Source organism: Phoca vitulina, unplaced genomic scaffold (assembly GCF_004348235.1).
Source record: "Phoca vitulina isolate PV1807 unplaced genomic scaffold, GSC_HSeal_1.0 scaffold65, whole genome shotgun sequence".
Lineage (NCBI taxonomy): Eukaryota > Metazoa > Chordata > Mammalia > Carnivora > Phocidae > Phoca > Phoca vitulina.
Genome location: NW_022589768.1, coordinates 1470038 through 1497441, shown reverse-complemented (window position 1 = coordinate 1497441; position 27404 = coordinate 1470038). Strand labels below are relative to the sequence as shown.

Below are 27404 nucleotides of genomic sequence, written 5' to 3'. Positions count from 1 at the left end.
GCACTGAGGATGAGCGCTGTGGGCTCTCCATGACACTGTGACATCACCTTACAAACTCTAGACTTCCCGGCCCTGGAATGCTTTCATGGGAGAAATATTAGCCTCCTCGATGTCCCAACCTTGGGGCTTTTTTTGCCCTGACTACTCCTTCTGCCTGGAGCATTCTCTCTGTAGATACACATCCAGCTGGCTGCCTCCCTCCTGCTGCCTGGCAGGAAACCACTAAGAATCTAAGACCTAAGCCTTCCCTGACCACCCTGCTTATAATAACACCCACGTCCCCCAGTGCTCCGGAGACCTCATCGCTACCTTACACGCAGTCTGTCTTTTCCTTGTCCCTTTGCTTGTTTAGTCTGTCTGCCTCCCACTGGCAAGTGAGCACCACAAGGGCCGAGGCTGGTCTATTCTGTGCTCTGCAGCATCTCTTGTGCTCAGAACAGTGCTGGACACAGGGCACTCGACAAAGATTTCAGGAATGAATGGATGGCATGACCTGACGGGACAGGCTCTGCATGCTCGGTCCTGCTCCCAGGCTCTGCTGTGGTCCACCAGCTCAAGAGAAGTCACCGGGGGACCAGGAACCAGGCTGGGGCTGGGGCTGCCCGTCTGCCGTGGGTAGGGCTCACTCTCCTGATTCTCATGGGCTTCCAAGGGAAGCAAAGTGAGCCCCCTCGGCCCCCTTTCTGCCCTCTCACAGTTCAGGTGTGTGTGCCCACAACCTGGGGGCTCCGCCCGAGACTTACAATGTGCCGAGACAGCCACAGTGCCCGTGGACCAAGTCTGCACCTCATGCACCCCCACGAGTCAGCCCCCAAGGATGTGTGGGGTGCCGGGATGACTTTATGTGTCAACTTGGCTGGGCTACAATACCCCCATGTCTGGTCCAACATTAGTCTAGATGCTGCTGTGGAGGCATTTTTCAGATGAGATTAACATTTGAGCGAGTGGACTTTGAGTAAAGCAGATTACCTTCCCAAAATGTGTGGGCCTCATCTAATCAGTTGAAGGCCTTACGAGAAAAAGGCCTGATCTCCCCGGAGGAGGAGGGAATTCCGCAGCACACCACCTTCAGACTCAAACTGCAACTCTTCCCTGGGTCTCCAGCCTACGGGCCCACCCTGCAAATTTTGGATTTGCCAGCCTCCACAATCACATGAGCCAATTCCTTAAAATAAATCTCTCTCTATACATACATATCTTCTCGTTTCTGTTTCTCTGAGGACCCTAACTGGTGTAGGTGCTGCACTCTTCCCACACTCCAGGGACGCTGGGAGGGCCGGGATGTGTGATGGGAAGGACATGTGGTGAGCATCACTCATAAGAACAAGGAAACAAACGAGTGTCTCTCAAGGACCCTCTGGATCAAATCAAGAACGCGAGTGGACCTCACACACGGCGACAGCACGGGGCGTAGAGCGTGAAGGCCGAGCACACCGGCTTTATTTACCCCTGATGAAGAACCAGGCCCACAGCCCCACAGACGACCGCTGACGTCCCAGGCGGGGGCGGGGAGCTCCTCATGTCCAGCAACGCAGAGGTCACGCGGGCAAGAGAGCGGGCAGCACTTTTCCAGCACACTGGCCAAAGCCGACGCGGTACCCGTCCCCCTGGCAGTGGCCTGGGACAGAGAAGGACAGGGTTGGCCACGAGGCTGCCGGGCTCACAGGAAGCATAGCCCGAGCCCTGTCCGCCGGACCCTACGCAGGAACGATGAAGACGTGTCTTGAACAGAAGAACCACCGTCCCCAGAAGCTGAGCAGAGCCACAGGGGGACCGAGAGGGACTCCAGGCGTGTCCTGCCGTCAGGGGCCCTCAGAAGCACAGGCTCCATGGCTTTCCTGACGGGGGTCACCCCTCCCCGAGGGGGCTTGGGTTCAAAGCCCAGGTCTGCTAACTCGCAGAGCCCACACTGCCTGAGTTCCACAAATGCCTAACGTTCAACCAGCGTGAGCTTCGGCCTCCGATTCCACTTCTACAGGCGGGGCGGGGGGTCTGGCTAGCGGGAAGGCCTGGCCCGCCCGGAGTCAGAGGGCGCAGTGTGCGCGGTTCCGAGAGGCCAGCGCGGAGGAGCCGGAGCAGGAAGGCGGGAGCGTCTGGGCTGGGATTTGAAGGGTGGGTAGGAGTTCGCCAGGAGGGCACCGAGGGAACGGCATTGCGCGGGCACGGAGGCCCAGGCGAGGGGCGTGTGTGCTGCGTTCGTTCCGCGAAGCCGCCGCATGGGCCCCAGAGAGGCTGCTTACAGAGAGCTCGGAGGAACCGTGTTAAGGACTTTGAGCCTTATTCTGAGGCCACTGAGGCTCACGGAGGAGTTTCCAGCAAGACAGTGACAGTTACAGGTAGGTCTTAAAGAGCCCGGGGGTGGCCCGAGAGAAGGTGGATGGAAACGCGCAGACTTGGGAGTGTCAGCCTCGGCCCAGGCCCCTCAGACGGCATCGCTCCCCCGGGGCCCCAGGCCTCGTGGAGGCCAGAGCAGGTGGGGGGGGTGTCGGCAGGAGGGGAACGGGGACAGGACCACAGAGGCCGAGGGCCGCTCAGCAGGGCCCGCTGCCCCGCGGGGTGGTGGCAGGCACCGCACTCAGCGGCCCGGGTTCCCCCCTCCCACCCCTTCCCCCCGCTCGCGCCCCCTCCCACAGGTGCCCGCAGTGGGGTCTCCCCTGCACCCACTCCCCGGAGTTCCGTGAAAGTCCCTCTTCTTTATCTCTTTATTAATATGTAACCCACACCTCTCCTACCGCCCAATTGTAATCCTCCGTCCTGGCTCCGGAGAATTCCACCAACCTATTCCCATTGTCCTCCTCCCGTGCCAACATTCGCTCTGTGGACCCGAGGGACTGCCTCTCCCGGAGTGTCTCTGCCTGGCCTCCAGAGCTCCTTCCCGACAAGGCACGCACAAACCACCAGTAACGGCCTCACATGAGCCAATTCCTTAAAATAAATCTCTCTCTATACATACATATCTTCTCGTTTCTGTTTCTCTGAGGACCCTAACTGGTGTAGGTGCTGCACTCTTCCCACACTCCAGGGAACGCTGGGAGGGCCGGGATGTGTGATGGGAAGGACGTGTGGTGAGCATCACTCATAAGAACAAGGAAACAAACGAGTGTCTCTCAAGGACCCTCTGGATCAAATCAAGAACGCGAGTGGACCTCACACATCCCATGTGGCTTCTCCCGCCGACTGTGGCTCAGGTGCCATGGTCACACGTGAGGCCTGAGCACCAGTCTCTTCTGCCCCCGGCCCTGGACCGCTGCCCAGCCTGGAACGGCTAGGTGGGGGCCCCGGGGCAGGGACAGGGAGCTGAAGCCGGAATTCCATCCTCCCCATCCCAGCTCCCGCCCCAGCCAGAACTTCTGAAAACGCTTCGGGGCTTGATGTTCCAGGCGCTCAAGGAGGGCCGAGGGCCTGCACCGGGTCCGCAAGCACCACAGAAACCCTGGAAATAAGACTGGCCACAGAGAGGGCAATGAGCACAGAAAGGACCATGGCCACAGAGAGGGCCATGAGCACAGAGAGGACCACGGCCACAGAGAGGACCATAAGCACGGAGAGGACTAAGAACACAGAGAGGACCACAACCATGGAGGGGACCCAAGCATGGAGAGGACCAGGACCACGGAGAGGACAAGCACAGAGAGGACCACGAGCAGAGAGAGGACCACGGCCACGGAGAGGACCACGAGCACAGAGAGGACCACGAGCATGGAGAGGACCATGACCACGGAGAGGATCAGGAGCACAGAGAGGACCACGAGCACAAAGAGGACCATGAACACAGAGAGGACCACGACCACAGAGAGGATCAGGAGCACAGAGAGGACCATGAGCACGGAGAGGATCAGGAGCACAGAGAGGACCATGAGCACGAAGAGGACCACGACCACAGAGAGGACCACGACCACAGAGAGGACCACAAGCACGGAGAGGACCACAGCCACAGGGAGGACCTGAGCTGCACCCTGGCTTCCCCCAAGCGTGATCCTAGCAAGGAAGCCACCCGCTGTCAACCTGAGCTCTCTGCTCTGGAAATCGGGGCAATGAGTCCTTGGCCAGGGGCTCCTGTGAGCGTAAGATGGAGGCAGGGCGGCGAACGCACTACAACACGTTGGCCCCTGGCCGGTTCTCAGTAAACCCCAGCGAAGCGGGAATTAGGCCGTGACAGGGCCGTGGGGACGGTGAGCGCCTGAGCTCTGCCCGCACCATCTCTACCAGCTCCACTTCCTTAATGAGCCAACAACCGCCCGACTCCTACAGTGTGGCTGCACAGAGTCAGCCTGCAGACACGGGGGGCCGGAGCTTGCCCTGCAAGCGCCGTGCAATCGGCTGAACAATGACCGCAGAGAGCTCAGGCCCTCGGCCCTGGAACCCGAGTAAGTTAGGGGTCTTAGATGGGGGATGACGCTGGCGGGCCCTAAAGGCCGTCGCGAGTGTGCCACCGAGACAGGCAGCAGCGGAAGAATCTGCGTGAGGACGGCAGGAGAGGCCACAGGGATGCGGCGGCCAGGGGCCGTCCTCCCCAAGAGCCCCCAGGAGGAGGGCGCCCTGCCGACGCCGGGGTTTCAGACTTCTGCCCCACAGAACTGGCAGAGAATGAACCTCGGTTGTTTTAAGCCAGCAAATCCGTGGCCGTGGTGATAGCAGCCCGAGGAAGGAATCCAAGCTGTGCGCCACGTCGGGAAACAGACGCGCACACGCTTAACCAGAATGCGGTGCTTTCAAGGCCCCGCTGCGCGAGCAACCAGCCCGGGCGCTACTGGGGCTGAGCGCCACCCAAGTCCGCAGGCCCCACGGGCGGCCCCGAATCGGGGCGCATTGACGCAAGAGCCCCAGGGGGCCAGGACGAGCGACGGGAATGCAGACCCGAAGGGTGGTCTCCAGGTGCCCATGGCAGGACGGACAGCGGGGCCGGGCACAGGATGGCAGTCCCCCCTTGGAGGGGTGGCCGCTTGGGGTGCGCAGCTACACGGGGGGGGCGTGAGGCTCGGAAAGGCTGCTCAGCAGGCTGTGCCCATGCACAGAGGAAACAGAGGCACGAGGACGGGGCCAAGGAAGCAGGTGACAACGTGACACAGGGGGCTGTGAGCAAGGAGGACTGGGGCAGGCGTGCCCACTGGCCCGCACTCGAGGGTTCTGAAACGCGGGCCTGGAGAGATGCACAATGATGGTAGGAAAACAGGGGGTTCAGAGTCGGGGGCCTGACGAGAAGCTGCCCGGGTGGGGACCTCGGTTTCAGTGCCTACGGGTAGCGAGACCCCAGGCAAGAGATTTAACCCTGCCAGGTGCTCCCGAAGACCAGACCCTGCATTTGTCTTGTTCACGACTGGAACCCCAGAATGGGACTCGCAGCAGGTGCGTGAGAATGAAGGAATAGAGGCTCCTGGGTGGCTCAGTCGTTAAGTGTCTGCCTTCAGCTCAGGTCAGGATCCCAGGGTCCTGGGATCGAGCCCCACATTGGGCTCCCCGCTCAGTGGGGTGTCGGCTTCTCCCTCTGACCCTCCTCCCTCTCGTTCTCTCTCTTTCAAATAAATTAAAAAAAAAAAAAAAAAAGAAAATGAAGGAATAAACCGGCTCCCCTCATCCTTACAACCATGCCGTGAGGATAAGTTCTGTATCATTAACTCCATTTTAAAGATGAGGAACCTATAAATAAAATCTTAAATAAATAAAATTTAAAAATTAAATCTTTAAAAAACAAAAAACCTCTGCTCCTCCCCCCCCCCCCACGCTCTCTCTCTCTCTCTCAAATAAATAAATAAAATCTTTTAAAACATAAATAAATAAAGATGAGGCACCCAAGTCTGAGAGGGTCAATGACTCGCTGAGGGTCACACGGCCAGAGGGATCTGGGGGTGGACTCGGGTCTGCCTCTGGCCGTCGCGGTGTCTTCCGCTTGAGTGAGGACATCCGGCGGGCAGAGTGGCCTGGCTCAGCCCGGTCACAGGCCACGGGGTCCCGGCACCAGGACTACGGGAGCCTGCCGCTACTCCACAGCCTCGCTCGGGAAGGAGGGAGACAGAGCAGACTCCGGGGGTCTTCCCGGTCCCAGGGACTGAGCTTCACAGTGCCCGGCGGCCACGGCTGGGGCGGAGGGCCTCAAGCAGACACGGGGGGCCCGGGAATGCCAGAGTGGGGACGAGATCGCACAGACGGCTTCTTGGCCAGAACAGGGCGCGCAGGCGAGCGGGGGACGCGCGGAGTCCACCGGGCCTGGCTGCCCTCACCTGTTATGACGACTTCATCACCATCCAGCAGGAACTTCCTGGTGTGTCCGTGCCCCAGCTCAATGGCCTTTGTCCCCCTCCACGACAGCTCCAACATGCTGCCAAAGCTCTCTGGCTCCTTCGGCACAGGAAGGGGAAGAAGTCCTCACATGCGCTTCCATCTTGGTGAGCGTGTCGGCTGCAGGGCGGACGCCTGGCAAAGCCGAGGAGCCCTGGGCAGGGACGGGGGGGACTCTGCGCCGGGCCCCGCTCGCGCTGTTTGGGACTCAGGCAGTGCTGGGGCAGCACGTCCAGGCCCCTGCCCGCCCCGGGGGCTGCAGCGTACCCAGACACCGCCATGCCTGATACCCTCCCACTGGGAAGAGATTTCCCACCGACCCACAGGCTGCGGTCAGGACCTTGCAGGAAGTGACTAGCACGTGCACCCTCCCAAAGTCACCATCCCCTAAGGTTCTACGACTCTCCCATGGGCTTAGGGTGGCATGGGGTGCAGGGGGCACAGCAGGGGGGTCACCTCGTCCCAGGAGGGTGCATGGGAGCCGGTGACACCAGACACCATGGCCCTCCCTGACGCCCCCCACATCACCCTGTCCCCCGAGCAGACAGATGCAGCCTCCCATCTGACAGTGTCTCTAGGTCTGGACCTGGAAAGGAAGGCCCCGTGCACCCCCCACTGGACGAAGCTGTAAGAAGGAAGAGTTGCCAGATGCACCCGCCCCAGGGGGGAAGTCCCTTCTGCAGGACGCACTCAGGGCCCTCGTGTCTGTGTGCGGAGTAGGCTGTCTACGTGGGCAGCACCCAAGGCCAGGGGAGACTCACCGGCCCACTGATGGTTCCAGAAGCCAACAGGTCCCCTGGGCGAAGGTTGCAGCCATTGACGGTGTGGTGGGTCAGCTGCTGAAGCATCGTCCAGTACATGTACTGCAGGCGGGGACGCAGAGGACAGGGAAGGTGGCTCACCCCAGCCTCCCGGTTGCAGCTCACACAGCCACTCGTGGTAGACAGCCCCCCCTGGGCTCTCTCCCGGTGCCAGCTCGCCTCGGTCACTCACAGCAACCACAGGCTGTCCTCCTGGGGTCCTCCCCACCCCCAGCTGTGCACTGGCCTGGGCTCCCCAGCTCCTTCAGGCTCCCTAACCTGCCTTCCCAAGAAGGCAGACCTTCTCCCTGCTCAGATGCTCAGTCTGCAACCTGCACCTCTGTCCGCAATCACACGCTGCCTTATGAACACCCGTAGGTCCTGAGTTGGCATGCTTTAGACCTCATCAAGCAGAGGCTTCTTGTGAGCAAAGAGCTCACTGGCATCCCCTGACCCCGACCCCGGGCCCACCCCACCTCCCTGGGCCTTGAAGCACAGAGCAAACAGGACGTCAGGCAGGCCCAGGAACGAAGGAGCATGAAGGGAGCTCCACCTGGGGAAGGGGGCCAAGGACCACGGGGTCACCAAGATGCTCAGATGCAGTGCCAGCCCACGCCTCTCCAAGCCCACAGCTTCTTAGATCTGCCACTCCCGGAGCCACATGTCTAGACGCAGGAGAACTTAGAAACGTGTTCTTGCCCAAGAGCCCCGTCGAGGAGGCCCCCTGATTCCTTAGCCGCCTAAGGAGCCCAGAACAACGTCCAGTTAGAAGGGAGACTAGAGGAAACAGGACTACGTTGATCCAGAGGATGCTCACAGGTTCAGTAAACACATGAAAAGGTGCCTGGTCGGCGGGGGGAGGCGAGACGCAAACCACCGCACCCTGAGCAGCTAAAGGGAGAAGGCGCACGGCAGCCGAGCCGGCCAGGACGTGGAGCGAGCGGTCGGGCAGCCAGGATGCTGGCGGGCTCTGGGCTGCGTACGGGCTGGCTCGAGCTCCTCGGGAAAGTGTCTGGAAGCCCTTCTGGGCTGAGTATATAGACGTAAGTGCTCTGAGCAAAGGGCCCAGCGACTGCGCTCCTGGATACACAGCCAACTGGAAAGTGCCCGTGTGTGCACCAGGATGTGTACTGGATTGTTCCCAGGGAGTCCAGACTCGCCGCAAATGGGAACAACGCACACGTCCACCAAGAGCGGAGAACCAGCAGTGGCACGTCTCCGAGACAAGAATGAAGCCCCGCTAGGACCAGCACACGGCCGGACCGCAGGGCCGCAGCGCGGAGCAAAGGAAGGTGGAGGGAGGGGAGCACACACTGCACCCTTCCATTTCCGTAAAACCGAAGAACAGACCAATTTCGTGCAGGCCACACGAAGAGAGGTCCCCCTTGCAGGGGGAGGGGGTGGCGACGACGTGACTGGAGGGGGACAGTGGGGGGCCGTGGAGGCCCTGCAAATCTCCATTCCCCGGCCCCGCTGCTGGCCACGCAGGGACGTTGACTTTGTGAAAGTTAATTTAGAATTTGTGCTTTTCCTCTGTGTGTGTTAGGGTGCAATGAGAAGCTCAGTTAAATCAAACGTTAAGTCACTCGGATCAATCCATGCCCCGCCAGGACAGAAGCAGCCAGAGACTAGACCCTTATAGGAACATCAATTGGTCCCCCAAGGAAATCACCGGTCACGTCTATGCAGCCTGCATCTGGAGGGATCCCTGTGGCCTCGTGGCCTCTCTGGAAAGGAACAGGGCCACAGAAGCTCCAGGCCCGCGCACCGAGCCACCACAGTATCCCAGAATGGCTGCAAGTGTCCTGTTCTGGCCGGGAGGCTGACGCCGAGTCCCGCACTTCAAGAGGCAGCCTGCCCGGCTGCAAAGCTCACCTTAAAATTGGACTCGCAGATAGTGGCTGCCTGACGCATTCCTTCTCCTGTTGGAAACACAAGTAGCATCGACAAGGGGACTTCATGGATCAAGAAGGGGGGGGGGGAACACTTGTAAGGGAAACGGTCGTGTGGCCCGTGAAGCAGTGAGCTCACAGCACATCGGAGCTGGGGATCTGCACCGAGGTGATCACCTGAGACAGTGCGCACGTCGAAACCTACCCGCCCCTCCCCCAGACGGGCAGCGTCCGGTTTACGATGTACTTCAGTGGTATTTATCATAAACAGGCAAGGCACCAGGCCACTGCTGTTCCGTTTCCCCACCGTGCTCACACCCAGAAAGCCCTTTGCTCCCTCAGAATCCTTGGCCCTGGCTTCCCCTCCGAGGCCACAAGGACAGGTGTGCTCCTTGGCCCCAGGTCAGGTCAGGGTCCCCACGCCGGCTCCGGCCCACACCTGTCACCCAGATCCCCACTGGGGCCGTCAGAACGGCACGCTCGGGACTGGGGAGGGGAGGGGGTCTTGGAAGCCAATCCTGCTCTCAGTCCTCCCCTTCTAGGTCTTTCTACGTCTCCGGACACCGCGCCTTCTTGATAATCCCGTCCCTTCCCCAATGGGACATTCCCCGGGATGTTTCCAGGCAGGCAGATGAACCTAAGACAGAAGTGGGCCCCCAGGAGGGTCTGTGTAGGAGGAGACCAGCCCAGATCCAATGACACCAGGTTTCCTCTCAGCCTGGCCAGTAGCCCCCGAAGCGACTTGGGGTGAACCCCTTGTCCTCTCTGAGCTTCATTTTCACACAGTGTATAAATGAAAGGACGGGGCCGCCACAGATCTCCAGAGGACACGATGCTGCAGCTGTGGGACATTTCCTAAAGCCCCTTCCTCTGTGGGGCATCCTGCTCCCGCGGTGACAGCTCTGTCCCCTTCTGTAGCGGAACCACCTCCATGAAGGGCGGGGACGCTGGAGCGGGCAGGGCATACACCGGCCAAGAGGAGGAGAGAGACCCAGGCCAGAGTGGGGCCAGGGGTCTGAGTGCGGCCCCCTGGCAAACCCTCCCCCAGCCCCAAGGGCCCCCACGAGGAACGGAAATGACACCAGCCTCTTCCTAGGGACCAGCTCTGCTCTAGACCTTTACAGAGTCCACCTCCTTAACCCTCACGACCACACCTTCAGGTCAGTGCCATTACCGGCCCATTTTACAGATGACACACTGGGGCACAGGCAGGCTCAGCCACGGCCCGCGGAGCCCCCACAGCTGAGCGGGGGCGGGGGGACCCCGGCCACGGCCTGCGGAGCCACATTCTTTACACTAACGCCCTGTGGGCTTATTAACAGAGTCAAGCTGAAGAGCCTCCGGGGCACGTGGGCCCTGTGTGCGAGGCTCCCGGGCCGACCCAGGGTGGGGTGTGGGGCACGACTGTGTGGCCCCGGAGAGCAGAGCCAGGCTTTCCAACAGGCCCCGGATGGAACATGGGGCACAGGAGGGAGGGCTCACTGGTGTGTGCGAGCGGAGGCTGGGCAGACGCTGGCTGGGGGCCGACGAGGGGATTCCGGCAGAAGAGGGAGGACCCGGACTCCGTGCTTTCTGGCCCAGAGAGTGGAGAGCGCAGTGACAGGCTGCGAACGTCCCGGGCGCTTCTGTGGTGTCCTCCGAGCAAAGGGCATCCTGTCCCCCTCTTTCCCTTTGCAGGACCCCCGCAGCTCCATGGCCACAGCAGGTGACGCCCTCTCACCGCCCCCACCCCCCGAGCTCAGGGGCGATCGGGCAACGGCCCTGGCCACCTGTGCCCACCGGGGCCCTGGACACACCCCCCGACGCCACGACAGTACCTTTCAGGGTGACGGAGAGGCTGATGTCGAATGAGTAGGGCTGGTCGTGGCGGAGATACGGCAGGGGCCTGGGGTCCTGTGAGGGCAGAGCACAGCACAGGGGTGGCTGGCAGATGGCGCTGGCCCGGGGGCCCCCAGAGCACCAGCACCTGCTCCCCCCACCCCACACAGGGGCCCCCAGCCCCAGGCAGAAGGAGCTCCCCGCACAGTAGGGACCAGGCTGGGGAGAAGCCGGGGGAGGAGCATCCGCAGCTCAAGGGCACAGGGGTCAGATCAGAGGTGCCCCAGAAAGCCAGGGAGCAGGGACGCGCAGCCCCGTCGGTGCAGGCCCCGTGGAGGCAGCCCCACGGCCAGGCCACGGAGTGCACGCGGCAGCCCACGCCAGTGGGCAACACACCAGTGAGCTGCGGTGATTGTAACGCTTCCGTGTTTCTTTTTAGGATTAACTTGGTGGCTAGTGACACCAGTGGGGATATGAAGTAAAAACAAACTAACAAACAAAAAACCTTCCTTTTCTAAATACATTACTTGAGTTTAAAAACGGGAGCTGCTTTAAAGGAAAACATCAAATAAGTAACAGGCAGAGGTAGTAAGCATTGTGAAGACCCCACAGGGCAGGTGTTTGGGAAGGTCTGGCTCCCGGGAAGGCAGACAGGAGGTCTCCCATGACAGGGCGGTGTGGAGGGGCGGGAGGGGTGCAGCACGGCCCGCAAGGAGGAATGAGGGTGCCTCTTCGTGAGGCATCGGCTCGCAGGGAAAGGCTCCAAGCGTGCTTTGAGCAGAGCAGACATGAGCGTGGGGGGGCAGCGTGGATCCAGGCGCCCCAGGAGGGTGTTGGGTGGACGGCAAAGGGCTGAGAGCATTGCAGGCCTCGGGGAGACCCAGGAAGCAGGGGCACAGAGCGCCGGGGAAGAGCAGGGGGCTGCCGCGGGCCCACGCCGGAGAGGGCACAAGGCCAGAGCCCCTGGAAAGGGTGCTGGGACCAGGAACCCCTGTCGCCTGGCTCCAGGCTGCATTCTACCAGTTGGGCTCCAGGGGGCGCCCCCGCACAGAACAGAACTTGGCGAAGTTGTGCAACGTGGTGGCATTGGCCAGGACCCCTTCTCTTCCTGCCAGCTGGCCTCAGAGGATTCTGAAGGGTACAGAATTCTGCGTTTTCCCCCAAGAGATGGGCGGGGAGCAGGGAAAGCACAGGCAGAATGATTGGTGCCAGGCCTGCCTGAGGCCACTGCAGGGGGCCCCCCAGCACACGGGCAGGCGGGAGGCATGGAGCTTCCCTGCAGATGCAGACAGCGTGGATAGCCGGTGGGCAAGCGGCCACAGAAGCACAGGGCCCGGGTGCAGCTTCCCGCCGAGGGAACGCTTACCTGCTCTGGGTTGGGCACGGCAAAGGGCATGAGGGCCTCCATGGGCACCACCCACGGAGAGATGGTGGTTCCAAAACTCTTGCCAAGGAACGGCCCAAGAGGAACATACTCCCACTTCTGAATGTCCCGAGCTGCAAGAGAAGGGCCGAGCAGGGTTTACAAAGGCTGCCCAGGGCCTCGCCCCAAGGCTCCGTCCTCCCCTCCACCGAGGAGCACCGCCGTCCTGCATGGAGCCCTGACCCCGGCCAGGCTGCCCGGAACCACGGGGACCATGGGGACCACGGGGACCACAGGCAACAGCATTCAGGGCCAAGGACAGAGGTCCTTTGAGGTCACTGTGCCAGGTTACAGCAAAGAGAAGGATGACCAAAGGGCAGGCAGGCATTCCCCCAGGAAGGGGCTGGAAGCTCATCCTCCCCCTGGCGGGGGAGGGCAGACACTTCCCAGCACTCAGACATGAGGCGTAGGGGTCGGGAGCCGCTGGGACACTGAGCTGCTTTAGTTTGAAATCTCAGCTCAGCAATAACGGCAATCTCTCTGTGCCTCAGTTCCTCACCTGTGAAAGGGGGATACTAAGGTTAGCAGACCTTGTGGGTGCTCACAGACGTCAGCTGTGATGACAGCCTTGTCCCTGGCTGACTTACAGGAACACAGGAGATTGGAACGGGGAGGTCACTGGCCCAGGACTCAGAGCTGAGAGGTCTGCGTGACGCCCGAGCCGCGCTCCCCACCTCCGGCCAGCACCAGATCCCGAAACCATCCACGGCTTCTGAGACAGGGGCCCCAACACCCAGTCTTCAGCGAGAGCAGGGGGCACCGCGAGCCCGGCCTCAGCACGCCCACACCCCAATAATTACCGCTCCAGTCGTTCATAAGAACCATTCCAAAAATGTGCTCGTGGGCCCTGGAAATGGGGATCGGCTCTCCAAAGTTGTTCCCAGGGCCTACAAAGAAAGCCTGACGTGGGGGAAAGTTGATTAGAATCGGGGCACTGGGCTGGAGGGCAGAGGTCGGGCATTTCCAAACCCGGGCCAGGGACCAGGACTGCCACTGGGGACCTGGCCAGGCTACGAATCCAATTCTAAGTCATGAATGCGCTCGAGCGGGCAGCGGGTCACCTCGGGAGAGCGGGGAGAGGCAGGATGCCGGCGCCACCCACGGCCTCCGGACCACTCCAACCCCGTGGCAGCCCCACTCCCTCCCTCAGCAAGCCCCAGGCCACTCTGCTCCTTCCCTTGCACCCCCGCACACACCCCACACGCTGCATTTCAGGATCTGACAGCTACGCCGGGCTTATGGGAGCCAGAAATATCTGGGTGTGTACTTGTGTCATGAAAAATCAGAAGCCTGCCTGGATCCATAATGCAGCCAGGAGGGCCAGAGGGGGCATGTCCCGCACCCCCACCCGGAACCCTCCCCCTCTGCGGGGAGACGTCACCAACATGGTGCTCGGGAACCAGCAGAATCCCGAAACATCCTCGCAGGAAGAAATGGGGAAAATAACTGTCAGGCACACACAGAATCAGCCATGACATTTGCAAAACCTGTCACAGTTTGATTTGTTCTGTGACAGTGTTTAAACACTGCAAATCTTTTAATCAAAATTAAAAAAAAAAAAACCCACGGGCACCAATCTCTATAGAATCACATCAAGTGCAGATCATCTGCGCTCCCCACCCCGCACCGTCTCTCTGCACACTGCTTTTCTGCCTCTACTCGGCTTGCTGTCCACCCCCAACAGGACAATCGGCCTGCAGACGGCCCCGCTCCAGGGCCTCTGGGCTGGCAGACCTCCTCTTGGGGTCTGTGTGGCACCCTCACTGCAGGAAACAGAGGGCTGGCTGGGAAGGCCTTGTTATTTGGAAGTGCCCACACGTTCTTGCCTCTGGATGGAACCCCAAGAATCATAGGGCAGGACTGGAGGGACAGGGAGCTCCAGCCTGCCTCCAACCAGCCCTGGCTTCCCAGTGTCATGGCCCTACCAGGTGGCCGACAACCCCTTCTCCTCCACCTGCCACAAGGAGACACTCAGAGCTCCCTGGGACATCACCTAAACCCACGGGTGCTGATGGTGGGAAGCCCCCCACCACCTACCTGTCTGCACTTCCCCCCACTGGGCCTGGCTCCGCTGCCCACCCTCTGACCACCCAGCGAGCTGCACCAGAGTCCTCCGTCCAGTTCAGCTCCTCCCCCTCTCAATGTCTTCGTCCCCCTGCCTCGGGGACTTCCCAGAGTTCAGTGTCCCTGGTAAAATGCACAGCCCTGCAGCGTGAGGGGTCCTCAGGGATGAATGTCAGCATCCTGGGGGTGAAGCGATGGTAGGTACCGCCGTGCAGGACGCTACCCCTGGGGCAGAGTATCGGGGGGGTGTTGGGGATCTCTCCATGTTATTTCTTAGGACCTCATGTCACTCTACAAGCATCTCAAAATGAAAAGCTTAATTAAAAAACCTGTGGAGGCCTAAAACAGCCGCGGTTCTGAGATTACGTGGGCCCGACCACAGCTGCAGGGGGGCTGGGACAGGTGACCCGTGTCATGCACAGTCTATTGATATAGAACCTACACACACGCGGGATTAGCAGGTGCTCGGCTCCTACGGAAAGTACAGGGCCTACATAGCCAATCAATACCTAACCTTGTTTCGTGTGCGTTCCTGTCTAAGGGCACCTTGTCCAACGTCTACTGTGGACTCAGGAACACGGACGCATGAGCGCCGGCCTGTCCAGCACGGACGTGTTCTCCGGAGGGCGCGTCACGAACATCAGATGATGCTACGGCACTACACTCAAGGGGTAACTGAGACAGCGAAGGCACCCCCTAAAGAAGCACAAAGATACAAAACAAGGGGCGCCTGGGGGGCTCAGTCGTTAAGTGTCTGCCTTCAGCTCAGGTCATGATCCCGGGGTCCTGGGATCGAGCCCCGCATGGGGCTCCCTGCTCAGTGGGGGAGCCTGCTTCTCCCTCTCCCACTGCCCCTCCCCCTGCTTGTGCTCTCTCTCTCTGTCAAATAAATAAAATCTTAAAAAAAAAAAAAAAAAAAAAAAAAGGATACAACACCAGGTGGCTTTCAGTAGTGAGAAGAGCACGTGTCCAGTCTGAGCTGGACCAAGAAGGCAGAGCGTGGCACACACACTGGGGACTCTGATTCTCTGCCACTCTGTGCGCCCGCCCGTGACCCCTGCAAGCTCTGGGGTGCTGCGGGGGAGTTACCGGTTAGCTCTTAGCAAGTTCACAAACACGGAAGCCGTGTGAGGATGGACCGTCCCTGGGACGGCCGGGCGGGGAGCCTGGGCAGCCCTTCCGGGGAGCGCTCCCGCGGGACGCCCGCACAGAGAGCGGCCTGGCTTACCATCTCCAGCTCCATGTCCAACAGCTTGCAGGCGCCATAGACAGGAGGCTTAGCTGCAAGCGGGCGGGAGAGAGAGGCTGTGGTGGGTGCCCGGCCCCGGAACCGGCCGCGTGGGCACACAGAGCGGGGACCAGGGAGGCCTGGGCGCTGGGGCCACTTACAGTCATCGGGGCTCATCTGCCCCATGGGCCTGCGGATCGGGGTGCCGGACACCACGACGGAGGAGGCGCGGCCGTGGTAGCCCACGGGAATGTGCAGCCTGAGAAAGGGGAGGAAGCACGCCCGACCGTTACACGCCGCAAAATGAATTTCTACAGTTTTCAAAATTAAAAACAAAAAGGAGTCCACACATATACACATGGTTCCAAAACCAAAAGGTAGTCCCAAGCATCCATCCACGGGCAAAGGGATAAGCAAAGTGGGGTCTAACACACCATGCACGAGGGCCACCCGGCGAGCGCTAAGGTGGAAGCACCGGCCCACGCCCTGACCCGGCGGGCCTCAGCGACACCACGTGCCCAGCTCAGAAAGACCAGCACGACCCTGCTTCTGCGCTGTCGCGGACAGAGCCGGGGCAGGGGCCTGGCAAGCTGGGCTAAACGGGGACAGAGCGTCAGCTGTCCAACATGAGAAAGTTCTGGGGGTGGATGGTGCTGACGGGTGCACCCCAGTGTGAGCGCACTTGGTGCCGCAGAGCTGGGCACCTCACAGGGGTGTCCCCATCCTGGTGCCCAGCACCAGCGTGGTGCCGACGCCGCCCCCCACGGGGAACAGTAACGGTCTCCACGCACACACCGCGCTCAGAACAGGCCGGCACCACGCAGGGTCCCTCTTCAGACTCTTCCCGGACCCTCCCCCCCGAGGGTGCTGGCACAAACTCAGCCCGGCGCAGAGAGGAGAGCGTCCAGGCCTTGGCTGAGGTCACCCGGTGTGGCACGCTGGCCCTGGGCGTCCGACCCGGCCGGTCTGACGGCAGAGCTGCGCGGGGCAGCGGGAACACTGCCAACAGCTCGGTCTCTAAGACAGAGGAGCAGCAGAGGAAGTGAAAAAGGAAAGTGCTCCCAAATACCAAAACACATAGTAAAGCGATTTAAAATAGTCTGGTGCGCTAGGAATGGACAGCCAAGCGATCTGAGCCCTGAGCGTAGGTCACAGCGCAGCACGTGACGGACAGACTGCTCATGTCTGCACGAGGCAGACCTTACAGTGGGCTCCCCGAAAGATTTTGTCCACGTCCCGTCCCCCAGAAAATGGGAAGGTGACCTTATTGTGGGAAAGGGTCTGCGTTAAGTGTCGTGAGATGAGGTCATCCAGGATCATCCAGGGGAGCCCTAAATCCAGTGACACAGGAGGCCCGGGAGTCAGGCCCGGGGTTGCCTGCAGCCTCCAGGAGCTGGAGAAGCAAGGGCACAGACTGTCCCCTGGAGGCTCAGAGGGAGCGCAGCCCGGCTGGAACCTCGCCCCAGGCTCCGGCCCCCCGAGCCCTGAGGTATTCATTTCTGTCGTCACGAGCCCCTGGTTTAGAACAATCATACGGGCGTCCAGGAGACGGGTCCAGACCCACACCTCCCGTCACGCGGGCGGGGAACTTCCAGGCGGGGTACACGTCTACCTCTGCACAAAGTGAGGCTATGGAAGTGCTAGGGGCAAAGCACAAAGACCGTCTTCAAGTTCTTGGGCTCGAAAAAGCCTCAGGATGACATGAAAGCCAATGTCATTTAAAAAAATGATGGACATGTTTGACTTTGTGTAAAGCTTCTGTATGGGGAAAGAGAGCAAAGTAAAAAGATGCCACGCTGAGAGAAAGTATTTACGATGCACGACAGCAGAGGGTCCATTTCTATTACATATAAAACATTCTTTCAAATTAGTAAGGGAGCAGGGTCGGCACAGAGAAGCTGGAATGTCTGCGAAAGAATATGGAAAAGGACACGAGTTTGGGCCCCGGGAGGAGGGACTCGGGGGGGCCCCGGAGGGCGAGCCCGGCTCAATCACAACGTGCACGCATCCCCTGTATAATAAAGGATATACGCAGAGAGTGAGAAAGGCACAGCGTGGGCCCCCTCGCCTCAAACGTCCGGAGAGCAGCTGTTGCTCTCACCTGCCTGCACGGGGCAGAGCCTGGTCTGTCTGCGCACCTGCTCTCCCCGACTCCCCCGCCCTGCTCTGCAACCTTGGCCTTGTGGCCTCACTTCTCTGGGTCATTAACCTGCTGTCTCTTTCCCTCCGCCTTCCTCGTCTTGATCCTCACAGACATTCCCCGGCCTGGGCTCCGTGCCTGCTGCCGTGTTCTGAGTAACCACCACATCCAGCGGACAACACGGAACAAAAGGGCAAGGATCCGGGCTCAAGGATCCTCGACCTGGGAATTAGGAGCCGCCTCTGGCCCTGTCTGTCCGCGGGCAAGTCAACCCTCCTCGGCCTGTTTTTGCTCCCGTGAAACGGGGCTAAGGGTGGTCACAGGCTTGGAGACCCACGAGCCCCTGTGCGGATCCCAGAAACGGCTCACGCTGTGCGCTGACTGCACTTTGATAAAGAGCACGGGCGCACTTGAGGATTCTCAGGCACCAGAAAGTTCCAGGCACGGAGAAGGCTAGGATTCGAGGCGTGCCCACAGAGCAGGAAGACACGGCTCACGAAGGAAGGAGCCTAGAAGGACCGTACACGCTCGAGGACGAACTCCAACCCCTGTTCTCTGGACGAAGGGGCTTGAGGGACAGAGGGGCGGTCCCTCTGTTTCCGGAAGTAGTGGATCACAGGCATGGGGGTCCCCCCTCCCCCCGCCCCGGTCTCTCGACCCTGGGGAAACGTGCTGCTGGGAAAGGAATCACTGATCACACTCTGGGCCCCAACATACCAATTCGGCATCAACGCGTTCTCCTTGCCGCGGAACATGATCCCCACGTTGGTGGCGTGCTGCCGGGAGGAGTAGAAGTCCGTGTAGTCACCTGCAGGGGAGACACGAGAGATCCCCGCGGTGGCAGCTGCCCAGCACAGGGCGGGCCGGTCTCAGGGACGGGGACCAACCGGAGCCGGAGGAGGCGGCAAGCGTGCAGGCGTCTCGGCCATGCCCGGTCCCGCGAGCGCACCCCTCGGCGCGATGCAAACGCAACACAATCGAGCCTCACTCACAATTTGTTTTGAGAACTCTCCTCTGAGAAACAAATAAGGAACGAGGAGCCAAGACTGTCTGAAATAGACCGCGGACCCCTCCCCTTCCCGGGGCTCCCACCTCAGCACGCCCGACCCAGGGCTCTGCTCTCCACGCCTGTGCTTAAGCTGCACCTGCCACCTGCACGGCTTCTCTCCCGCACTTGTCTGGGTCCAAATCCTGGCAACACTTTGAGGCCCTTCCCCCCACTCTCTCTGGCAGGACTGCTCCAGGAGGAAGAGGAGGAGGAGGGGAGGAGAGGAGGGTGGGGGGAGGCGGGGGAGGAGGACATAGGTGCTACGGGCCTGGAGGTGGAGTGGGGGGCGCACGGCCTTCACGGTCCCGATCCCAGAGGTAAGAGCTGAGGGATGCTTGGGAAGAAGAAATCCGTAACCAGGAACAGGAAAGGTCACACTCAGGGGCAGAGCCTTACAGGGCAGGAAATAACAAAATAAAGTGCGGATCACGGGGGGCGTCTGGCTGGCTCGGGGAGGGGGAGTACGACTCGTGATCTCAGGGCCATGAGTTCAAGCCCCACGTCGGGGGTAGAGATTACTTAAAGATAGATCTTTAATAAATAAATCAATAAAGTACTTATCCTAATGCCCAGCATACAGTGGGCCCCAAATAGAAGTGCCCCCTTGCCCGTGTGGGGGTCCCTGTGGCCCTGCTGTGGGTATTCCAACTCAACAGACTCAAAGATCGAATCTTTTTCACATAATAGTCCTTCAAAAAACTGTAAGATGGTGTCTCCTAAACCACGAGGAGTGGGGCAGGTGTGTATCACTCCAGCACCCACTCCGGACGGAGGAACTCGGGGCCGCACATTCGGCAGGGAGACCCCAGGCCCCTGGCAGGAGCCCACCACACAGCTGGTCACAAAGGGTCACCTCAGAGTTCCCACCGCTTGTCCATCTTCAATACATGTGCATAAGTCTGCATCGTGGTCGCTGGCAAGGGGCTGGGAAGGGTGGCGGGGGCGCGAGGTGCAGACAGGGAGCCCCCCACCCCCGGGGGCAGGTGCGTGGGTCCAGAAGCTCGCGCTGACAGGCGCGACAGTGTCGTGTACCCGATGCCACTGAATCGTATGCCAAAATCGTTCAGATGGTAAATTTTATGTTATGTGTAATTTACCACAATTTAAAGACATGTTTATAAGACCGCCTTAACCTTTTAAAAGCTTATTTTTCCTTAATAAAAAACATAGGTTACAAGAAACATAAGGGAAAGAGTAAGGGTGGTATTGGGGGGACATGCCAGTTAGGAGGGACACGAAGGCTTATGCACAGTGTGATTCTCTCTCCATGAAGCTTCTAGAAGAGGTAAGACTAGAGACGGACGGACAGTGGTCGCCTGGAGTGGGCGCAGGGGCCGAGGGGCTGGTGTTTCAGGACCGGGCCGGGGGGCCGGGCTGCACCAGTCCTCAGACGGCCCCAAACTCTCCAGACAGTGTCCCACAATGGGGGGGTGCGCCCTGTGGGGAGGGGGCTTCTTAGGACACGCGCAGTTTGACCGGAGCTCTGTGCTCTGCACACGTCAGCTGCTTTAACCCTCAAACCCTAGGACGGAGTAAGTCCCGACTCGTGCCCCTGTCCCCCTGTCCCCGTCCTTTGGAAGGACATTCTCCACCAGGAAGGATGCAGGCCGCAGAACCCAGCACAAGCCCCGCCAGGGCCCCGCAGCCCCGGATTCCGGAAGCCTCTGAGCGCAAGGTGCACCAGCACCCCGGGGCTGGGAGACAAGGGTGCAGGGCCTCCCTCTGCTTCAGCTAAGGAGTTTGCACAGCTGCAACTTGCTGGTTGAAACTCCCATCAGACTCCCTGCCGAGGGTTCAGACGGGGGCTCTCTAGGACCCTCTCTCCTCACACCCCCGCCTCAGACTCACAGATGAGCTGGGAGCACGTCCTGCAGCCTCGCGGACAGAGCGACTTGCTGTGAAGGGCTCCAGCGCCGACTGCAAATCCCAGCAGCCGGCAACCACCCAGCGAGGGCTCTGGCCTTCGGACTGGCCTGGGTCCGTGGAGCGCAGGGGCTAGCGCCCAGAACCCCGCCCTGCTGCCCCCACCGGCAGGCAGCAGGCCCCCGGCACCCGCCAGGCGTCGTGGCCCACTGAGCTCCTCGGGTACAGGGACCGTACGTACCTATGGCGGCCGGCAGGTGCATCACAGCAGAAGCCTGGGCAGTGAACGCACTGCAACACAGAACCGGGGCTTCAAGGTCAAGCACGAAGCGGGGTCCCTGCTCTGGTCGCCCACTGCAGGCTCAGGCCCTGCTCACGGTCTCGGGCTGGCCCGCGGCCGGGCTGGGCTGCAGGGGGCCACCCCGGGGAGGGCCTGTACCCACAGGAGCCACGATGCCTCCTCCCTGCTCCTACTTTCCTCCCTAGAAAACGGGCCAAATTACTCCTTCTCTGGAAACCAGACACGGACACGAAGGTGCTGATGAGGAGTGGGCTGGACCCAGCGGGGACCCTCCAGTCGGGGCACACGGGTCCTCCCCGTCGGCCCAGAGCCCCACCACCAATACGCAGCGGAGGCAGGGGCTGGAGGAGACGGAGGCAGCCAAGCCGTGGCTCAGAATGGCCCTGACCACCGCACTGTCCCCTCGCCACCCGCCCACGTCCGCGTGCCCCTCACCGTCTCCGAAGCTCTGTGTCGTCTCGGAGCCTGGCGTGGCTGGTGGACAGCAGGTTCTGCAAGAATGCTCTCGCCTCCTTCCAGGCAGCCTGGCCCAGGCCCATGAAGCTGTTGAGAGTGGGCTACACGGGGACAGAGAGGGCAGACGGCACATGCGAGAGGCCGGGGAGAGAGGCTGGCCACCTCCGAGCCCTCGCACTGCCAGGACTTTCTCTCTGCCCCTGGAGCTGGGAAAGCGTCACCCCCCACCCCCAGGTTTGCCCGCGGTCGGCAGAGGCTGGGAGCCACTGTGTGGGGTGCTGCTGGGGACACGGGGCCTGGGGTGCCGCTGGAGGGGGCTGCCTTCCTGCCACAGAAGCACACCCTCCATCCGTGGCGGCTCAGTCCCCACGCATCCCTCCAGCTAGGCTGTGAGGTTCTTAGCCGTGGTGGTGGGACAGGGGCAGCACCGTGGCCTAGGGGCTCCGATACTTGTAGCCACGTGACGCGGGGGAATCGTGGCTCATTTCAGATGAGATCCCCACCATCTACTGAGGATCCGAGTCCTGCGCCAGATGGCCGTTGTGAGGACCAGATGGGAGACGCGTGTGGAACTCCCGGCACACAGGAGATCCTCGATAAACACCGTCCTCCGTCCTGACCCACGGAACGGGAGGTGACATCACAGCGCCACGTCCATCCCACAGGGACATGGACTTCAGGCTGACTCCCAGCTGGTGGCATTTGTAACAAATCCAGTAGACACGCCGTGTCACGGAGTCCTACCTGATCGAAGACATCCTGGTGTTTGGAGAGGACAGGCCCGGTGAAGAGGTGCTTAATGACACTGAGGTCCAGGATCTGGTCGCCAATGGCCACGCCGATCCTCGGCCTTGGCTGCGAGGGAGACGGCATGGTCAGCACTGGGGAAGGCCTTGGCCAGCCTTGGTTCTTTACCCGAAAAATCTGTCTAGTGAAGAGCCCGTGGGTCCCCCCTTTAGATGGCCCTCTAAGGAGAGGGACTGAAGAACTGGATCCTTAGCACCTGACCCCAACTCCCTTTGTCTCCCTGTGGACTGAGATTGCCCCGGGGATCTCTGCCCCGGCAGAACCTGGGACCCTCTCTGCTTCTAGGACAAGAAAAGAATCTATATTCGCTGCATGGGAAATAAATCCAACATCCCTTGGAAAGGAGAAGGTGCAAGTGGCCTAGTCCAAGCGCCTTATGGAGGCAAAGTCCCCAGAGAAGTTCCTCAGGTACTGCTTGAATGCCTCTGGTGATGAGGAGCTCACCACCTCACCGAGCCGCTGGATTATTTCCCAGAATTGACCTAGGCCTTCCCTCGGGGGAATTTCTTTGCACAGCAGAGCAGAGAGCACCCCAGGCACAGTGCTGAGGGCCAGGGGCTTGGATGAATGAGGCCTGCTCTGGCTCAAACAGGGCAGAGCTCAGGTCATGAGGGACCACGAAGCCACGCAGCTCAGAACGTGCAGGGGAGTTCCTTGCCACGACATAAAATCCCAGCATCAGCTCTGATTCCTGGCCTTCGCTCCAAGACCCTGAGCTTTGCTGGTTAGCGAAGAACCAGAGACCCGACCTTCGGGAGTCCTGCCCTGAGTCGAGCTCCCAGCTCTTCCGGGTGACCAGCTTTGCCATCTCAGCTCCAGAGAGCCTAGAGGTGGGATGACAGGCTGGCCTTCTCCCCGCTGGCTGCTCATTTCAGCAGGCTAAGAGGAGGTGGCCATCTCCCGGTGCACGTCGGGCTCAGGGACCGGGGCAGACCAGAGCCACACCCTCATCCGGCCCTGCCTGGGGGACCTGGCTACTCCTTCCCCGAGGCACTGCTGACTCCTTGGGCCTCAGTCTCCCCCTCCGGTAAATGGAAACGGACACAACTGATGAGCACCTGGACCCCAGTGGCCTCCCCCACGGGGTGTGCAGGGCAGACCCTGGAGCCCTTTTCTGACCCTGGCCTCCAGGCCCATTGAAGGTAGGAAGGAGCCAACGCCACTGAGCAACCTCCAAGACCTAGGGACGAGCTTGGGGCCAGCTTCCCCAGCTGTAAGCAAAGCCCAGAAGCTGCCCTTGTGCGCCCAGCTGTGACCCCAGGACCCCAAAAAACAGGGGTCTGTCTACTTTAAGGGCGCTTGGCTGGCTTCATCGGTAGAACGTGTGACTCTTGATCTCGGGGTTGTGAGTTCGAGTTCCATGTTGGGTGTGGAGATTGCTTAAAAATGAAATCTTTAAAAAAATAAAAAATAAAAACAATAAATTCGGCGAGCTGAATTTTTCAGTGCTAGATGGGAAGGGGCTCCTGGCTGGGATCCAGGACCCCTGAGTCCCCACCCGCTCTGTCACTCACCATCCTGTCCCTTGGGACGCGTCCCTAGTCCTCTGAGGGCTCAGGGTCCCCTGCCTAACGTGAGGGAGACAAATTTGGAAGAGATACCCCACTGGTCTGACTGTAAGGGAATGCATGTGCATTGCCTCCGGGTCGTATCTGATAGACAGCTGTCCAGAGGAAAGCTTTACCCCGCTCCCAGCACGGGGTTTGGAAGCTCTCCCACGTGGGGTCCAGCCCCAGTTCTGTCCTGACTGGCTGGGAGACCTGCGGCGGGGTTCTTAGCCGTTCTGAGCCTCAGTTTCCTCCTCCATGAAATGGGGACAATAACGTAACAGCAGGTTTGCTGTGGGAGTTCAATTAATATCTGTAAATCTCTTATCACGAGGCCAGACACAGGGCAGACATCCATTCAGACAAAAACAACTACGAAGCCTCTTCTCCACGCCAGCAGGACACGACGGCCGCTAAAGCACCGGGGACAGAGGAGGGATTGGTGTGGGCCGTCGGGATGCAAAGACATGGGCACAGGGTGCGGCGACAGGCAGTGGGTGTGGCTGGGTGCAGCGGGGAGCTCGTTCAGTGAGGGTGCTTAAGGGATGTGTCTCCGAGTCCTGGAGAGTGAGAGGGAATTAGGCCTGCACAGAGTGGAAGGAAGAGTATTCCAGACAGAAGAAACAATACGTGCTAAGGTCCTGAGGCGGAAAAAGGCTCTTAGAATGTTCCAGAAACTGAACAGCAGCCCGTGTGGCTGGAAAGAGCAGACGGCAGCAGGCAGAGGCAGGGCCAGACTACAGGGACTCTAACAACTTGGCCATCGGCTGCAGACCACCGCGGGCGGCACCCCCATCGCCAAGGCCATGATCCCCGTCTTCACAGACAAAGCCTCCTGCGTTCTGCCAATCCGTGAGCACCCCGAGATGGGGGGAGGGTGTCTCGTGTGTCTTCGATCCCCGACCCCCTCCCAGAGTATGGCCCAGAGTTGGGGTTCTTAGGCATTCCCTGAATAAAAGAATGCATGAAGTAATGACGGGATTGATTCACTAGTGTTCCACCCACATTATGAAGAGCTGGCTGCTGGTGTGCAGGGGAGAGAGAGGCCGTGGTGACCCTGCCGTGTCCACTGAGGGCAGGACAGCTTAGGATGAGGCCTGTTCCCACACCCACGCCCTGAGCCTTCCGGAAAGCCCGAGGGGCTGTGTGCTTTTCAGAGAGCCACGGGAAGGGGCTCTGTGTCCAGGCCTCCCCAGTGGCTGTCCCTGCACATTCCAACTTGCCAGCAGCAGGGGCCTGGGGTCCAAAGGCCACCAGCCACCCTCCAAGGGGCACTCATTCCAGAGTCCTGGACTCACCAGCCTTGGGGCTTGGGCAGAGCTTGGCTAACACAGGTCAAGGGTTAACCTGCCTCATTGTATTCCTGTCCCTCCAGGGGACTGAGAGTTAACTTCCTGTGTCCTCGCAGTGTTTGCTCAGGCCTGGCCGTTGTGAAACCACACGTTGGCTCTCGTAGACCAAGGCACATGCGGCAGGCAGGCCCACACAAGTCCAGCCACTTGGGGGTCAAAGATCCGCCATGGGGGAAGGGGCAGACTACACTTACTAAGTGAAAGCTCCTTTTTCTGTCCAAAGGGCTTCTTCCGAGGAGCAAGGGAATGCCTGGGAGCCCCCCCACGAGCTGAAAGACTTCTAGCTGGAGGCAGATTAACTTGACCTCTCCGAGCCCACAGCTCAAGGCCAGCAAACGTGCTCATCCCTCCAAGCTACTAAAAATGTTGAGGTCCTCAGCATTCCCCGGTCCTAGTGTTAAGGTCTAACCTGCGAGATGAACAAGCAGCCATAACATAGTGTCTCGGGGGCAGGAAACCCCAATGACTTGAGGAAGCAGGGAGACCAGGCGGAAGCTGCTTCTCCCTCTCCCTCTGCCCCTCCCCCAGCTCCTGCTTGAGCGCGTGCTCTCTCTTTCTCTCTCTCACACGCGCGTGCAAAAAAAAAAAAATTAAAATCTTAAAAAAAACAACTCAATAATCGGACTTGCTCTGCTTGCCTGGGAGAGACAGCTGCAGGTTCTGTTTCATCCCACACGAACCCGCCCAAACTGAGGCCCAGAGGCTCAATTACGTGCACATCTAGAAAGTTACCAGGCGGGATTCGGACCCACATACACTGGGCACCACGGGCTCCTCCACAGACAGCCCCAAAGCCTCCAACCGCCCCTATCTCACTCCCCCTGCCCCCAGTGACCTGGGGGGAGGGGCCGCCTCCGCGGGGCGCGTCCAGCAGGGGAAACACGGCCCCCCAGTGACCCCGGGGGCCTCCGCGGGGCGCATCCAGCAGGGGAACCACAGGCCGGCGTCCTGCCTGGTGGGTACTGGCCACGGGTTTCGGGGATTGGGGCGGGGGTCCCAGCGGAGGGGGCACCCTCCCGTCCCCGCCCGGAGGCCGAGCGCAGCAGCTCACGTTGCCTGGGGTGGAAAAGACGCCGTAGGGCAGGTTGTGGATGGGGAAGTCAGAATCCTCGGCCACCGCGACGAAGGACATGCTGGCCAGTAAGGAGCAGGGCCGCGGGCTGCACTCGGCTGGGTCAGGCAGGATCGCGCTCCAGCTAGTTCAGCTCCCGACCCCAAGGCCCCGCCCCCGAGACTCCACCCCCAGGGCCCCGCCCCCACGACCACGCAGTTCCACCCCGGCCCCGCCCCCGTGGCTCCACCCCCGCGGCTCCTCCCCCGCGGCTCCACGGCTCCACCCCTGGCTCTACAGCTCCACCGCGGCCCCGCCCCCGTGGCACCAAGGCTCCACCCCGCCCCCGCGGCTACACCCCCTGGCTCCTCCCCCGCGGCTCCACGGCTCCACCCCTGGCTCCACGGCCCCACAGCTCCACCCTGGCCCCGCCCCCGTGGCACCAAGGTTCCGCCCCCGCAGCTCCACGCTCCGCCCCCCGAGGCTCCGGCTCCGCCCCCCGAGGCTCCGCGGCCCAGCGGCTCCGCTCCTGCCCCAAGCTCGCAGGGACCCGCAGCGCCCCTCTGCGGAACGCTCACCGGACCTCGCCGCCCCGCACAGGCTTCCCCCCGCAGAGCCCTGGCCCCCTGAGACAGGGGTCCAGCTGCCCACCAGTCCAGCTACCCGGCCCTGGGCCCACCGACAGCAGCCCCCACCTGGCACTGGAGGCTCCGCCCTGGGTGACTCCAGCCCTGTGCACCCCTCCCGCCCCCTGGGCTCCGCGAAGTCCCTGGGGCTGCCGGGACGCCGTGGACGCGACCCCCCTGGCTCAGAGAGTCCTGCCAGAGTCCTGCTGACCCGCCAGCTGCGGCACTCCCACTCTGGGCCACAGGGACAGGCGGGCCTTGGAAGGCTGAAATTAATGGGAATTAAGTATAAAAAGTATAGCTCACCTGCTATTTCACATTCTGATGTTAAAATGAGGCTGACAAGCTGTTTGACCTCGGACAAGCCACTTAAGCTCCTTCTGCTGCCCAGGCTTTGTCCTCCGTGGGACACAGTGTGGATGACCATCGCTTCTGCTCCATCCAGGGGATCCGAGAAGTGAATTAGCTGTGGGCGCTTGTGCACACAGGGACACAGGTGCTTGTGTTAGAGAAAGGACGGGAGAGAGGGACACAAAGGACAGCAGATTCACATCCCCATCCTCTGTCCAGGGCAGGTGGTCATCGCTAAATGGATGGAGATTGCAGGTCTGCCTCTGACATGAATGAAGTGCTTAGCCCTGAGCAAGTTAAACTCTGCCCTCATCAGTTTGCTCATCTGCAAAATAGAGGGCAAGAATCATGCCTACTCTGG

General features: G+C 60.7%; 1 protein-coding gene across 1 annotated transcript; it reads right to left on the bottom strand.

Moving 5' to 3' along the window:
• Positions 1-1383: 1383 nt before the first annotated feature.
• FAH (fumarylacetoacetate hydrolase) lies at positions 1384-26236 on the bottom strand. Its single transcript, XM_032391866.1, has 14 exons — positions 26067-26236; positions 22054-22164; positions 21289-21410; positions 20794-20843; positions 18359-18449; positions 15663-15760; positions 15502-15554; positions 13010-13109; positions 12153-12283; positions 10786-10861; positions 8952-8998; positions 7038-7139; positions 6219-6336; positions 1384-1618 (listed from the first exon to the last, which is right to left on the bottom strand). The coding sequence occupies exons 1-14, from the start codon at positions 26145-26147 to the stop codon at positions 1539-1541; spliced, it is 1260 nt and encodes a 419-aa protein (XP_032247757.1). The 5' UTR covers positions 26148-26236; the 3' UTR covers positions 1384-1538.
• Positions 26237-27404: the final 1168 nt, after the last annotated feature.

Coding starts and splice junctions, on each gene's coding strand:
- FAH (XM_032391866.1), bottom strand. CDS start 26,147: ATGTCCTTCGTCGCGGTGGCCGAGGATTCTGACTTCCCCATCCACAAC. Junction 22,165..26,066: donor TCTTTTCCACCCCAGGCAAC/GTGAGCTGCTGC, acceptor TCTCCCTCGCAG/CCAAGGCCGAGGATCGGCGT. Junction 12,284..13,009: donor TCTTATGAACGACTGGAGCG/GTAATTATTGGG, acceptor CTTCTCTTGCAG/CTCGGGACATTCAGAAGTGG.